Source organism: Lepidochelys olivacea (genome assembly GCF_965140295.1).
Source record: "Lepidochelys olivacea isolate rLepOli2 genome assembly, chromosome: 2".
Taxonomy (NCBI): Eukaryota; Metazoa; Chordata; order Testudines; family Cheloniidae; genus Lepidochelys; species Lepidochelys olivacea.
Genome location: NC_140412.1, coordinates 269,135,897 through 269,149,851, shown reverse-complemented (window position 1 = coordinate 269,149,851; position 13,955 = coordinate 269,135,897). Strand labels below are relative to the sequence as shown.

The window sequence follows — 13,955 nt, the reverse complement described above, 5'->3', positions numbered from 1 at the left end:
GCACAACGCCATTCAGGGAGGCGATTTTACTGTGTCACTATAATAAGGCACTTGTGTTGCCCAAAGACCAGACTGAGTATAGACACATGCACATATAGGTCGATGGAAGGCAACTTAACTCGACCTACCTTTGTAGTGCAGACCAGCCCTGAAGCAACATCATGTCGTGGAACAGAGAAATGTTTCAGTGTATTTGTCCATAGGGTCGGAGAGAAGCAGCCTCCAGGCGCTGTACCAGCCATATCACCCTTTGATTGGAGCGGCAGGCAGGTAGATAGCACACGCATACAGAGCTCTTTTTGCCTTAATAACCTGTCAACAGCAGCCTCAAGGGCTCGTCGTTCTGTGACACTTGGGGCGAGTGGCCACCCTGAGGGGGAAGCGCAGGAAGGGGAGTGAAGACGGCAGCCATTGATAAAGAGGGCGGTTCCACGGGGAATCCTCGAGTAGAACATTTTGCATCCTTACCTGCTGAAGGCAGAACTTTCTGTCCTGAAGAATAACAGCCAAAAATAACTATTAATTCCAACAAACTGTCTTCAGACACAGCCTCCGCCCAGGATTTCACTGAGTTTTAAGGATAAGGGGAGTTTGAAACATCCATGTTATTCTGTTACTGAGATCATTTTTAAGTAATTTTATTTCAATTTTTAACTTTTATGGCCACAGTCACTGGTGTGCCATGCCGGAGCAGTGCAAAACAGTGCACGCAGGCTGCCCGGTTACCTGCTTTGCAACACAGGAGCAATGCAAGGCAACCGGAGTGTACACCCCAGTTACCCTCTGCCCCCTTCCTCCACATTCCCACCTGCCTCTTCTACCTCTCTGCATTCCTCTGTGCACGCTCCCCAAATCCCGTCTCCCTTCTGTGCTTCACTTTCCTCTGCATCCATCCCCGGAGATCCCCCTCCCTTCTGCACCCCCGACAATCCCCTATACTCTTTCCACCTCCCACCCGTCCCCTCGTTTCCCACCTCCCTGCTCTTTGGAGTAGATCTCACTCAACGAGTTGCTTTGGAAAGGGAATATTGAGGGCCAGCGGTCAGGCAGCCTCAAGGCACTTGGGGAGCGTGGCTGCCCGCATGGGGCAGTGCAGGAAGGGGAGTGAGCTCCAGAGTGAACTGTACCTCCGCCCTGCTGAGAACAGGGGAAGACGGCAGCCATTGGTAAAGAGGGCAGTTCTATGGCGAATCTTAAGTCCGGGGGCCAGGTTCAATTTTCTAGGGGCTCCTTCTGAAAACTGAAATAGCACCAGTGCGAGACCCCACCTGGCAATCTGGGAAACTATAGACCCCACCCTGAGTGCCCTGGCTGGCCAAAATTTCCCCATTTGCAGGTACCAAGTCAAGGGGTTTAAACAAAGAGAATATGATTGGGGAGCAGAATGGGGTGGGGGAGAACAGAATAAATTTGGGGAAACCAGCAATTAATGAATTCACAATATTAGGTCAGACTTTCACCCCCCGGGGCATCTTAACAATAGTTCCAGCTTCCGGCCTCCTCTGGGAGTTGTGAGCGGCTGGTGCATCCTGGCCCCTTCCCCTCCCACAGCTCCCCCACTCACAGCTTGTCGTCCTGCAGTGGGGAAGCCCCAGGGCTCTGGCAGGTCCCTGTTGCCTGGGCAGCTCCAGGGGCTTTACCACCCGACCCAGCTGGGGTAGTTTCAGCTTTAATGACTGGGTGGGGGGGCCTGGACGGGAGTCCTTTGGGTAGGCTGCTGCTCTGTGCAGCTTCAGCCCAAGCTACCTCCCCACCAGGGCTTGTGTTCATGCCACTCGGTGCTGTCACCTCAAAGCCACCGCCTCAGCTCTGCACTGCCCACTCTTTGTCATCCTCAGCTCAGCTCTTTGGAGAGGAACCAGCAGGATACAGGGCCTTTAACAGAGTCCTCACCACCACACAGGCCCTGCCAGCAGAAGGTAAGAGCCTCTTTCTGAAACCACGACCTACCATATCTACTGCGTCCCCGCAGCCGCGTGGCCAGTAACACTGTCACAGAAGGAAATTCGGTTGGTCTGGCATGATTTGTTCTTGACAGATCCATGCTGGCTATTCTGTGTAACCCTGTTATCTTCCAGATGCTCACAAGCTGATTGGTTAACCATTTGTTCCAGTATCTTTCCAGATATTGAAGTTAGGCTGCCTGGTTTATAATTCCCCAGGTCCTCTTTGTTCCCCCTTTTAACAAGAGAGACTATGTTTGCCCTTCTCCAGTTGAACCCAGTTCTCTAGGACCTCACCTGTCCTCCATGAGTTGTCAAAGATAATCGCTAATGGTTCCAAGACGGCTTCAGCTAGTTCCTGAAATACCCTAGGGTGAATTTCATCAGGCCCTGCTGACTTGAATACATCTAATTTAGCTAAATATTCTTTCATCTGTTCTTTCGCTATTTTGGTTTTCATTCCTTCCCCCTCCTTGTTAATATTAATTGTGTTAAGTATCTGGCCACACTTTACCTTTTTAGTGATGACTGAAACAAAATAGGCATTAAACAGTTCAGCCTTCTTGGTGTCATCCATTACTAGCTCTCCCCATGGCTGGATTACCCAATAGGCAGACTAAGCACGTGCTTAGGGCACGAGCAAAGCAGGGGGCACCAAAAAAAAGGAGATTTTTTTTTTAAATTGATATTTGGAGAATGGAAATTTCTTGGGATTGTTGGAGCTTGTGGCTCAGTTTGACCCATTTTTAGCAGGCCATATCTCAGAATACGGGAATGCTGTCAAAGGTCACCCATCATACTTATCCAAGACAATATGTGATGAACTCATTGGTCTAATGAGTGACAAAGTTCGTTCAGCTATTGTGGATGAAATAAGTACTGCTGGGTACTTCAGTTTATCTGTCGACTCTACACCTGATCTTTCACATATTGATCAATTTAGTACTGTACTAAGATATGTGTTTCCCACAGATGGAAAACCAGTTGAACGATTTATAACATTCCTCAATTTGAAAAGCCACACTGGTGGAGAAATGGCAAATCAAGTACTGCATTATCTATGCCAAGTTTGCAAAATAGATTTCTCAAAGTGCAGAGGTCAATCTTACGTCAACGCTGCCAACATGTCAGGGCGTTAGCAAGGAATGCAGAAGAAGCTTTTAGAACCGAACAAATATATCATATTCACACCACGTGCTGCACACTCGCTCAGTCTTGTTGGCCGCGGCGCTGTTGATCGCTGTCCGGTGGCTGTAAGGTTTTTCTCAACAGTCCAGTTACTTTATACATTTTTCTCTGCCTCAACACACCGATGGGCAGTTCTTAAAACATATGTGGGCCATGATCGTGTGCTGAAATCTCTTTCTAATACTCGCTGGCAGGCACAAGCATTGGCAACAAGTGCAATTCTGGAGTCCTCCTCAAAGACTGTGGATGCATTAGAAAGTCGAGCTGAAGACCAACCACAAAAGGGAGAAACTATACGAGAGGCAGCAAACATTGCAAACAAGATGCAAGAACTAGAGTTTGTATTCATGTTGACCATGTGGAATGACATTTTACAACACTTTTACCACACAAGTCAAGCTCTCCAAGAACAAGAATTGGATTTGAAAACATGTGCAGGCCTCTGTCAATCATTAGCAGACCACTTACACACTTTGAGGAATGATTTCAAAAGATTTGAAGACATATCAAAAGATATCTTGCCTGATGCTAACTACAAAAAGCCCAGTCCTGCAAGTGAATCAGGAAAAAGCAAGCAAATGATAGCAGTGCAAGGCAGAAACAGCATTGAATCCTAGAGACAAATTTCGTGTATCTACTTACTACGCTATAATTGATACACGTGAAGCTCATATGAAGAGGAGAGGTGAAGTGTACAAAGAAGTATCAAGTAGATTTTCTTTTCTAAATGATATGGACTTATCTGATGAACAGTATTCACTAGGTTCCCAAAAGCTCGTTGGCTCATACCCTGTTGACTTGAACATGAATCTCTGTGGAGAAGTCCGGCAGTTCCACTGTTATAGGTGCGCAACGTTTAATGCAACAGGAAAAATGAAATTCAGTCACACTGATCTTCATGACACAATACTGAAAAGCGGAATACGACGTGTATTTCCAAATGTGGAGATCGCACGACGGATTTTTCTAACACTGATGATTACTAAGTGCTCCACAGAATGCTCTTTTTCTCAGCTGAAAATAATAAAAAACCCGCAGAGAACAACAATGTGTCAGGACAGACTTGATTCACTTTCCCGATTGTGTATGGAAGCGGACCTGCTTCGTCGAGTCAGCTTTGATGAACTTATCCAGAATTTTGCAATCAGAAAATCTAGAAAGAAGCTATTTTAATTTCAGTATGCATGTCAGTTTTGTGTCATTTCAAAAAATAAAATTTTATTTTACAGTATAGTGTTGTTTTTATAATCTCTTCAGTGCTTAGGGCCTCTAAAGGTCTTAATCCGGCCCTGGCTCTCCCTCCCCACTAAATAGTGGGTCTAAACTTTCCTTTATCTTTCTCTTGCTGCGAATGTACTTATAGAACCTCTTCGAGTTCCTTTCATCTCCCCTGCTAGGTGTAACTCATTTTGTGCCTTTGCTTTTCTGATTTTGTCCCTACCTGCTTGCACTATTCTTTTGTACTCCTCCTTCGCAATTTGTCCATTTCCACTTTTTGCAGGAGGCCTTTTTGATTTTCAGGTAATTAAAGAGCTAATTAAATTCCTCTCTTTCGGCATAGAATAGGTGCTGCATAGGCAGCGACATTGCAAATCACCCCCCACCCCCGCCGAACCCGCACCAGATAACAGCAGGTCTCAGCCCTGACCACAGAGCCAGCATCAGAGCAGAGGGCAGTCCCCATGGCACAGCCAGGCCCTGGAGCCAGCTGTCATGGCGGCTCTGTGAGACCAAATCTCCCGCTGTGTATGGCGCTGTGGGGCCACCCGAAGGGTGATGCTGAGTGCCAGGGTGCTCAGCTAGGCCATGCGGCTCAAGGAGGAGCATTGCATGCTGGGAGCTGTAGTCTCCACAGCAGGTACCTGTAAATTAAAGTTACTATGTGAACCCCCCCCGCCCCCCCCGCCATTGGCTCATGCACCATGGGGCTCTCTGGCCCCCCACTCCTCAGCAGACAACACCAGGAGTAAATGAGATGGAGAAAAGGAGCCAGCGAAGCGCTGGGCAGAGTCGTGCGGCTGTAGCTTGGGAGTCCCAACAGGAACAGGTCACACAGAGCGAGTGTATTTGTGTTTATTTGCACTCTTGGCTCACGTTCCCCTCAGGTATACACGGGCGCAGTTCCACACAGTGCAGCAGAGCTGGACCCACGAACACCCCAGGGAATTCAGCCCTTTATCTGTAGCTTTAATTTCGTTTAAATCTATCTGCCTCTGCACCGCGCCTTGGGAGGCCGGAGGGCCCCACGGGACAGGCCGTTCTGGTTCCCGTGCGGCCCGCGCTCCCCTTGTCTATTCCTGGGAACGAGGCAGGGGAGGGTGGGGATTGTGGGTTTGCAGGACTCAGAGAAAGGGGCCTTGGTTCCATCCCAGCTCCGCAGCAGGAGAAGCAGGGTGCATTTGTGCCAGCTGGAGGGGGGAGGGGGGTTGGGATCCAGATTCTGTGTAACTGATCTCAGGGGTGTGGAGGGGAGGGGTGGGCTGCTGTCTAGCTACACAAGGGATGTGAGGCCTGGAAGGACTCCACCTCAGGTGGGTGCGGTAGCTAATCTCTGCTTGATCCTCCGTCCGCCTCCTCTCTCACGGGGGCAGGCTGGTCCCGCAGCGTGAGGCTGGAATAGCAGCCAGCACAGTAGAGCCCGTCTCTTGCTCTCTGCTTGGCTTTACGCTTTGCCGCCATGGGCCTTTCGTCTTCTCTCCTGGGCCTGGGGCTCAGGATCCCCTCAGCAGAGCGCCCCTCCTGCACGAGACAGACATGGGTCACCTACAGCTTCCTCTCCGTCCGCTGCTCCTTGCCACCGTAGGACAGGGTGGCGAGGGATCCCAGAGGAGCTAGGCAGGGCCTGGCACACGCAACCACCGCCCTTCAGGCAGATGAGCAGAGTGGGGGGCGGGGTGCTCTGACAAGCAACCGATGGCTGAGGAACCAGGCACTCCTGACTTCTAATCTTGGCTCCATCATGGACTCACCATGTGATCGTTAACCTCTCCATGCCTCAGTTTCCCCAGCCGTCTAACGGTGATAATACTGACCCACCTCCTGCAGGGGGGCTGGGAGGATTCACTATAAGGATGCACTATAAGGTGGGTAGAAAGCTGGCTAGATTGTCGGGCTCAACGGGTAGTGATCAATGGCTCCATGTCTAGTTGGCAGCCGGTATCAAGTGGAGTGCCCCAAGGGTCGGTCCTGGGGCCGGTTTTGTTCAATATCTTCATAAATGATCTGGAGGATGGTGTGGATTGCACTCTCAGCAAATTTGCGGATGATACTAAACTGGGAGGAGTGGTAGATACGCTGGAGGGGAGGGATAGGATACAGAAGGACCTAGACAAATTGGAGGATTGGGCCAAAAGAAATCTGATGAGGTTCAATAGGGATAAGTGCAGGGTCCTGCACTTAGGACGGAAGAACCCAATGCACCGCTACAGACTAGGGACCGAATGGCTCGGCAGCAGTTCTGCGGAAAAGGACCTAGGGGTGACAGTGGACGAGAAGCTGGATATGAGTCAGCAGTGTGCCCTTGTTGCCAAGAAGGCCAATGGCATTTTGGGATGTATAAGTAGGGGCATAGCCAGCAGATCGAGGGATGTGATCGTTCCCCTCTATTCGACATTGGTGAGGCCTCATCTGGAGTACTGTGTCCAGTTTTGGGCCCCACACTTCAAGAAGGATGTGGATAAATTGGAGAGAGTCCAGTGAAGGGCAACAAAAATGATTAGGGGTCTGGAACACATGACTTATGAGGAGAGGCTGAGGGAGCTGGGATTGTTTAGCCTGCAGAAGAGAAGAATGAGGGGGGATTTGATAGCTGCTTTCAACTACCTGAAAGGGGGTTCCAAAGAGGATGGCTCTAGACTGTTCTCAATGGTAGCAGATGACAGAACGAGGAGTAATGGTCTAAAGTTGCAGTGGGGGAGGTTTAGGTTGGATATTAGGAAAAACTTTTTCACTAGGAGGGTGGTGAAGCACTGGAATGCGTTACCTAGGGAGGTGGTAGAATCTCCTTCCTTAGAGGTTTTTAAGGTCAGGCTTGACAAAGCCCTGGCTGGGATGATTTAACTGGGAATTGGTCCTGCTTCGAGCAGGGGGTTGGACTAGATGACCTTCTGGGGTCCCTTCCAACCCTGATATTCTATGATTCCATGATTCTATGATTCATCCATTACTGTCTGTAACGTGCTTAGAGCCCAGACAGCACCAGCAGCTATTGGGCAGGGAAGCATTCCCTTCAGCCCTGACTGAGCAGGGCAGGACTGAGCCAAGCTCTGCTTGCCATCCAGGGATTCGGTCGCTGTCTCTCAGCAGCAGGTGATTCTGTGATAGGTGGCCAGGGAGAGCAGAGCAATCTCGGCTCTGCCGCATATTTCCCCAGAGCCCTCCCACCAGGGCATCTCCCCGAGAGTCCCAGCCGGAGGTGGGGGCTGTGACGGGACTTTCAGAGCCTCTATGGAGAGAGGCATCAGCAGGTACCGTCTCCCCCTTCACTATGCCCTCCCACTCCTGTCCCATCATTCCCTGACCCAACTGTGGCAGGTTTCACTGTGTTTGACAGGAAGAGGAACAGAGCTGGAAGGCGTCCCCGGCTCAGACTCCTGCCCTCTCTGGAGCCCCTGGGTTGCCTCGTGCTGTTCCCCCCTGAGGCTACCTCTCACCTGGCCGGGGGCTACAGAGCCATGGCAGCTGGGACAGGGGAGCTTGGGGGCGGCGAGCTTGTCTTTGACTTCCTCAGGAGGGCTCTGCAGGAGGAGAGGAGAGGGTTAGGGACGAGTCACTGGGAGGCTGGGGCTTATGGGGTGAGGCCGGGGGGATGCATGCAAGCGGTTAGCGCCCTGCTGCCCCTGCAGCAACGGTGAGCCATCGTCCCTGGGCTGCACTGGGGCCGGCCCGCGAGGGCCCTGGTGGATTCGCTGGGGATCTAAGGGTCTGTCCATGCTACAGCTGGGGAGACAGACTCACGCTAGCTCCGCTCAGGAAAATGCACTAAAAATAGCAGCGTGGCCGTTGCAGCGAGGGTGGCAGCTCAGGCCCGGGGGCTGGGGGTGGGCTTGGATGCGGAGGGCTAGCCTGAGCCGCCATCCAGCGGAGACACACCCCTGGGGGGAGGCTTCTCCCCCTGCTGCCACAGCCACGCAGAGGTCTCAGCACCGGGCCCAGCTCCTGCAGCTTCCATTCCGCCATGAAGGATCAGGAGGAGGCGGGTTTGCTCCATGGCTGTGGAGCATGGAGTTCTCCCCGGCCCGTTCTTTCTGGGCCAGCATTTCCCCTCCTTCAGTCCCCTCCCCTCTCCCGGAGCATGCGCTCTGGCTGCGCCCTGGCTGATGCGGCCTCCCAAGAGCAGCCAGCACATCGGCCCCCCTTGTGCCCCATTGATTAAAGGACAGGCTTTTGTTGCCCATTAGTTAATCTGGAGTTCATGGCTTCCACCCTCTTCGCCTCTTACTGTACCCAGCCTATGATGGACCCAGAGCCAGGTCTCCAAGTTGGTTTCCTTGTGGGTCTGGCTTGCTGCGGTTTCCTGCCTTCCCTCTTAACTCTCCCTTGTTGATGGTTGTCCTGCAGGAGAGAGCAGCGCATCAGGGACTGCTGCAAGGCAGGAGCTGGGCGGGAGAGGGGTGAATGTCAACCTCTGCTGGCTGGGCACAGTCTACAGAGGGGATAAAGCTCCTACGACTGCAGACAGCCACTGAAGGTCTCCTTTAGCTCACGTGGGAGAGCAGGGATTTCCCCAGACCTCCTCTGGGGGGGTGTACACCTCCCCCCACGCCCCGAATTTCCCCAGCACCTCTGCAGTTACATGCAGTGTTGCCAATTTAGTCGTCGATTGGAAATTAAATTGAAATTGAAACATGAATACACACTTTAAAAGAATATACAGTGTCTGATAAAATACTTGTACCTGAGAAAGGAGAATGGGTTTGAAAAGTCTGAACAGAGACTAGCTTCCTCAGAGAGCTGCTGTTATTTATGACAATGTCGGCGCATTGGTGTCGGCGATGTTGGCCTACCTTATCCTTTCAAATTATGATTTGTAGGCCAGGTCTGACTGAGCTCTGCTCTGGCAGCTCGTGATGAGCCGGGGTGGGGGGAAAGGCTTCAGGACCAGACTGTATTGACATGAACTCACCTACTCTGCCGAGGTATCCAGCAGACAGAGCTGCGTTGCCCAAGGGATCGATTTTGGCTGGTGTTAGGTTACAAATCACTGAAGTATTAAATGTGGGGGTCATGAAATGTTGTTGTCCTCATTGTAGGAGTAAAGGGCAGCAGAACTGGGCTTAGCCTGACTGAATGAGGGGGTCTCCCTCCGTGCTTAATTTGTGCCAGGGCTGTGCCCCGGCACCTCCAGGCTCGGCCATTCAGAGCCCGGGGACCTCTGGGCTTGTCACATCAGTTGTGAAAGTAACAAACTTGCGTGAGCCTGGAACTTCTTTCCTTACAAACTAAGCCCCAGTCACCCTCAGCGGAACGGCACTCCCCAAGCAGGGGGGTTGGATGCCAGATCCCAGTGGAGAGACAGAGGGTGGGGACAGGGGTTTTGGTTGGTGGGGTGGGCCCTGCCTAAGAGTCACAGGCACTATCTGACCTGCCCCCCTCTCCTGTTTAGAGACAGAGCTGATTAGGCTCCACAGAGAGTCTTTTGGTTTGTTAAGTGACCACTAGAGCTGAAATCGCTGAGAATCAGGTCTAAGTGCTCAGACCGGCTGCGGGACAGCATTTCTGTGGAAGCGACGGCCCAGCCTGCACAGCAGCGAGGTTCCCCCACTGAGAGCTGAAATCACCGAGGGCTGGAGGAACCTCCAGAGACCGACTCGCAGAGGTCACAGTGGCAGGTGGCAGCAGAAGGTGACAGTGCAGGGCCATTGGGGACGGAGCGATAGAGTGAACGGTGGCACGACAAACAACAGCAGCCAGAGCATTTGTTTATTGGACTATGTGTTAGTGATTTCACTCCAGAATGCTAGATTTGTGACTGGGAAACTTATAAAAATATACGTTTCCTAGTAGGCCAAGATTTTTAAAATGCATTATTTGCCCAGGTCGTTATCTCACATCATCGCTATCTCAAGAGGTCATTATCTTGGGGAGTTTCTGTACTAAACTTTTTTATTATAATAATTAATTTTTATATAAGAACGGCCATATTGGGTCAGACCAATGGTCCATCTACCCCAGTATCCTGTCTTCCAGAGGTAGCTATTTCAGGTGTGTCAGAGGGAATGAACAGAACAGGGAATCATCAAATGATCCATCCCCTGTCATCCACTCCCAGCTTCTGGCAAACAGAGGCTAGGGACACTAGGATCATGGTATTGCAAGCCAGCCCATCCTGGCTAATAGCCATTGATGGACCTATCCTCCATGAACTTATCTAGTTCTTTTTTTAACCCTGTTATAATTCTGGCCTTCACAACATCCTCTGGCAAGGAGTACCATGGGTGACTGTGTGTTGTGTGAAGAAATACTTCCTTTTGTTTGTTTTAAACTTGCTGCCTATTAATTTCATTGGGTGACCCCTGGTTCTTGTGTTACGTGAAGGGGTAAATAACACTTCCTCATTCACTTTCTCCACACCAGTCAAGATTTTATACGCCTCTATCATATCCCCTCTTAGTCGTCTCTTTTCCAAGCTGAACAGTTCCAGTCTTTTTAATCTCTCCTCATATGGAATCTGTTCCATACCCCTGTTCGTTTTTGTTGCCCTTCTCTGAACCTTTTCCAATTCCAATATATCTTTTTTGAGATGGGGTGACCAGAACTGCATGTAGTATTCAAGATGTGGGCATATCGTGTATTTATATAATAAAAGTGGAGGAGCTTGGTTTGCCAGACTGATCAGCTAAGCCAATACTGACAACCTATGTGAAAAGGCTGCAAAACACCAAGCCTCTGGACTGCACCAACATGCAGAAAGCCTTATAAGTCCGTCACTGTCAAAGCCAATTTTAGAAGAATTTAATGGAGGCTGTTAAGAATACTGGAAACACAACTCAGTTTATGTGAACCAACACGGCTATTGCATCATACTTTCTCTTTAAGCAAGAGATACCACACACTACAAACTGGAGGCCAATGTTAAGTGCATTGTCACTTGTTAATCCTGAAGTTGGACACTAGTTTCGAACAAGACCAGCAAATGCTCACTGTCTTTCTGGGGGAAAAACTCAGCTGACTCTCTTGAAGCATGTGGTGCTACAGTGAAAGACTCAGCAGCTGAAAAAGTGAAGAACTCTCTCACCGCATTCAAAATATGTGCATGCATGGCTGATGAAGGCACCAATGCAACTAGGCACCAAGTATTAAGTCAGTGTGTATGTTATCCTGATGCCCATGATAGGCCACGAGGTGCATTCTAGATGTTCAGGTTATAGAAGACACATCAGCTGCATCTGTGACATCTTAGAAGGGTTAAATGCTTGTAAATTGAACCCCAAACAGGTGGCTGCTTGTGCATTTGATGGAGCTGCAAACGTCTCTGGAAGACATAGTGGAGTACAAGCTTTTCTCAGAGAAAAGTGTAACTCTTATCTCTCCTATACACACTGCAGAGGCCATCTACTCCAGCTAGCGCTAGTACAAGCTGAAGAATCTTCAAAAGACATTAAAAAGCCATAAATTTAATGGCTTTGTTATACTCTTTTTTCAGCAAGAGTCCAAAAGGACTGAACATCTTGGAAACAGAAGATACACTGGGTCTGAAGTTCAAATTAGTCCAACCTGGGAAAACCTGCTGGCTTTCTCATGAGTGATTCTTGGCTGTTGTCTTAAAATTACTGTAACTATTATTACTGGCTTTGGAAAGTATCCAACAAGATGGGACAGATCTAAGTAGTGAGGCTGGTGGACTACTTTTGTTTCTAAGTCCAGAGAAGACTATCGCCATTCTCTCTCTTGTAAGTCTACTGTTGAAACCACTTGTCATTCAAAATGTCATCCAGGCATCGGCTACAACAGTAGTAGATCTTTGTCCAGCAACAAAAGCTACCCTTGGATCAATCAGAGAGACATCCATTGAAAATGTACTGGAAGAAACAAAGACTTCAGTCCAGAAGCTGACTAATGAAGGCACTTATACTGACTTCTTAAGTGAAGAGGACAAGAAGTGTTTGTTGAGACAGCTGAAAAAGTACACAGACTTGATTCTTACAAATCTACAGTAACAATTTCTGGATTCTACTCAACCTCCACGTAACTTTTACAGGCGCCTGTCTTATAAAACACCGACAGTTGAGTGGAGTGAGGCACTACCAGCAATAGGGCTGCCATGTGATCAGGACAGAATAGAAAATTTTGAAAACAGTGGAATATCATACGATGAACTAATGAAGATTTAACTTTAACTTCTTCTTTATCATCACTAATGGTTCGACCCAATTTTTGTGCTAAGTTTCCTGGGCTGAAAGAAGTAGGAATTCATCTCTTGCTACTCCCAGTCACAAGAGCTACAGTTAAGCATTCTTTTTCCTCATTGAATAGAATTTTGTGTTCTGAAAGAAGTCGCCTTCTGCCTGATCATGAGCATATCATGAAGGACTGGAAGTAACAGACACATGAGAAGCTACCAAAAATGAATGCACTGCATTTGAGAAGTTCATTAACAGTGTTGTGCAAAATAACAACCAGAAAGATGTAGATATAGTAGGCTTGTATAGCCAACTTTAATTTGTGTGATGATTTAAAAACATGAGTTAAATCTAACAAAATTGTCATGAAACATTTTTCAGTTTTTATTATGGTGCCTGTGGTGGGGCGGTGCCCCACCCCCTGAGAAAAAGGGCTGAACCAGGCCTGAAAGGCTGTGCAGACCTGCAGCCAATCAGAGAAGGCCTGGGGAGAGCCAATCAGAGCAGGGAAAGAGTCAGCCAATCAGGGCCAGGCTAGGCCCTATATAAAGGCTGCCCAGGACCAAAGCACTCAGTCTATCCCAGACCTTCAGAGGGGAAGGGCTGTCTCCTGAGCTAAGGAGCAGAGGAGAGCTCCAGCCTGATACCTGTCAGATTGCGGGCCCTGACCAGAAGGGCCTAGATGGTGCAAGGGGTCAGAGGGGAAGTGACCCAGGGAGGACGGATAGACGAGGGGAGAGAAGGAGGGTGGAGAGGCTGCCACTAGAGGGTCCCTGGGTTGAGACCTAGAGTAGTGGGTGGGCCTGGGTCCCCCCCCCCATGCTGCCACTTTGCCCTTGTACAGCACCTGGCTGTGGAAGAGTGGCTGTGATAGACTGCAGCCAGCCCTAGACATTTGGGGGTTGTGGTTGGCCACTGCGGCAGGAGCGAACTGGAAAGACTGCTGTTAACCACACACACACACCCCGGAAGGGGGGTGAGGATGGATTAAGGGGCACTGTCGGAAGGTGGTGACTAGAAGCAGACATCTTGAGCAGGGAGCAATGCGGGTCTGGATACCAAAGGGGAAGCAGATGACAAATGGGACACCACCGGCAGAGGGTGCCCCACAGAGGATAGAGCTAATTCCCAGATTTGGCAGTGGGAGGCGCTGCGGTGGTGAGTCCCAACCCCTTTACAGTGCCATACAGCCCACCATCGACCTCACGGTCTCACTCCACGTCAGCCTTTCCCCTCCCCCCCGTATATTCGAATACCACCATCCCCATTTCAATTCCTGGAGAAAACACTGTGGGAGAGGCTTCACAAAGGTCCAAATGGGCACAGGGAGAGAAGCTAATGGGGAAGGTGGAGAGAGGTAGTTGGAGGAGGAGTGAAGAAACAGCAGCTGGTGGGGCCGGATGCAATGCACCCAAGGGTGCTGAGGGAATTGGCTCATGTAATTGCAGAGCTATTGGCCACTATCTTTGAAAACTCATGGTGA

At 49.9% G+C, this 13,955-nt stretch overlaps 1 protein-coding gene across 6 annotated transcripts in view; it reads right to left on the bottom strand.

Annotated features, from left to right (window-relative positions):
• Window positions 1-5,188: 5,188 nt before the first annotated feature.
• The window catches only part of LOC311515615 (uncharacterized protein), a 31,423-nt gene continuing 22,656 nt past the window's right edge, over window positions 5,189-13,955 (bottom strand). For all 6 annotated transcript variants that reach the window (XM_084618833.1, XM_084618829.1, XM_084618831.1 and 3 more), the window contains 3 exons: window positions 8,577-8,684; window positions 7,784-7,867; window positions 5,189-5,870 (listed from right to left, as the gene is read on the bottom strand). In XM_084618833.1, the coding sequence (XP_084474959.1) occupies window positions 5,676-5,870; window positions 7,784-7,867; window positions 8,577-8,684 (387 nt within the window). In that variant the 3' untranslated portion in view covers window positions 5,189-5,675. The remainder of the gene's footprint in view (window positions 5,871-7,783; window positions 7,868-8,576; window positions 8,685-13,955) is intronic.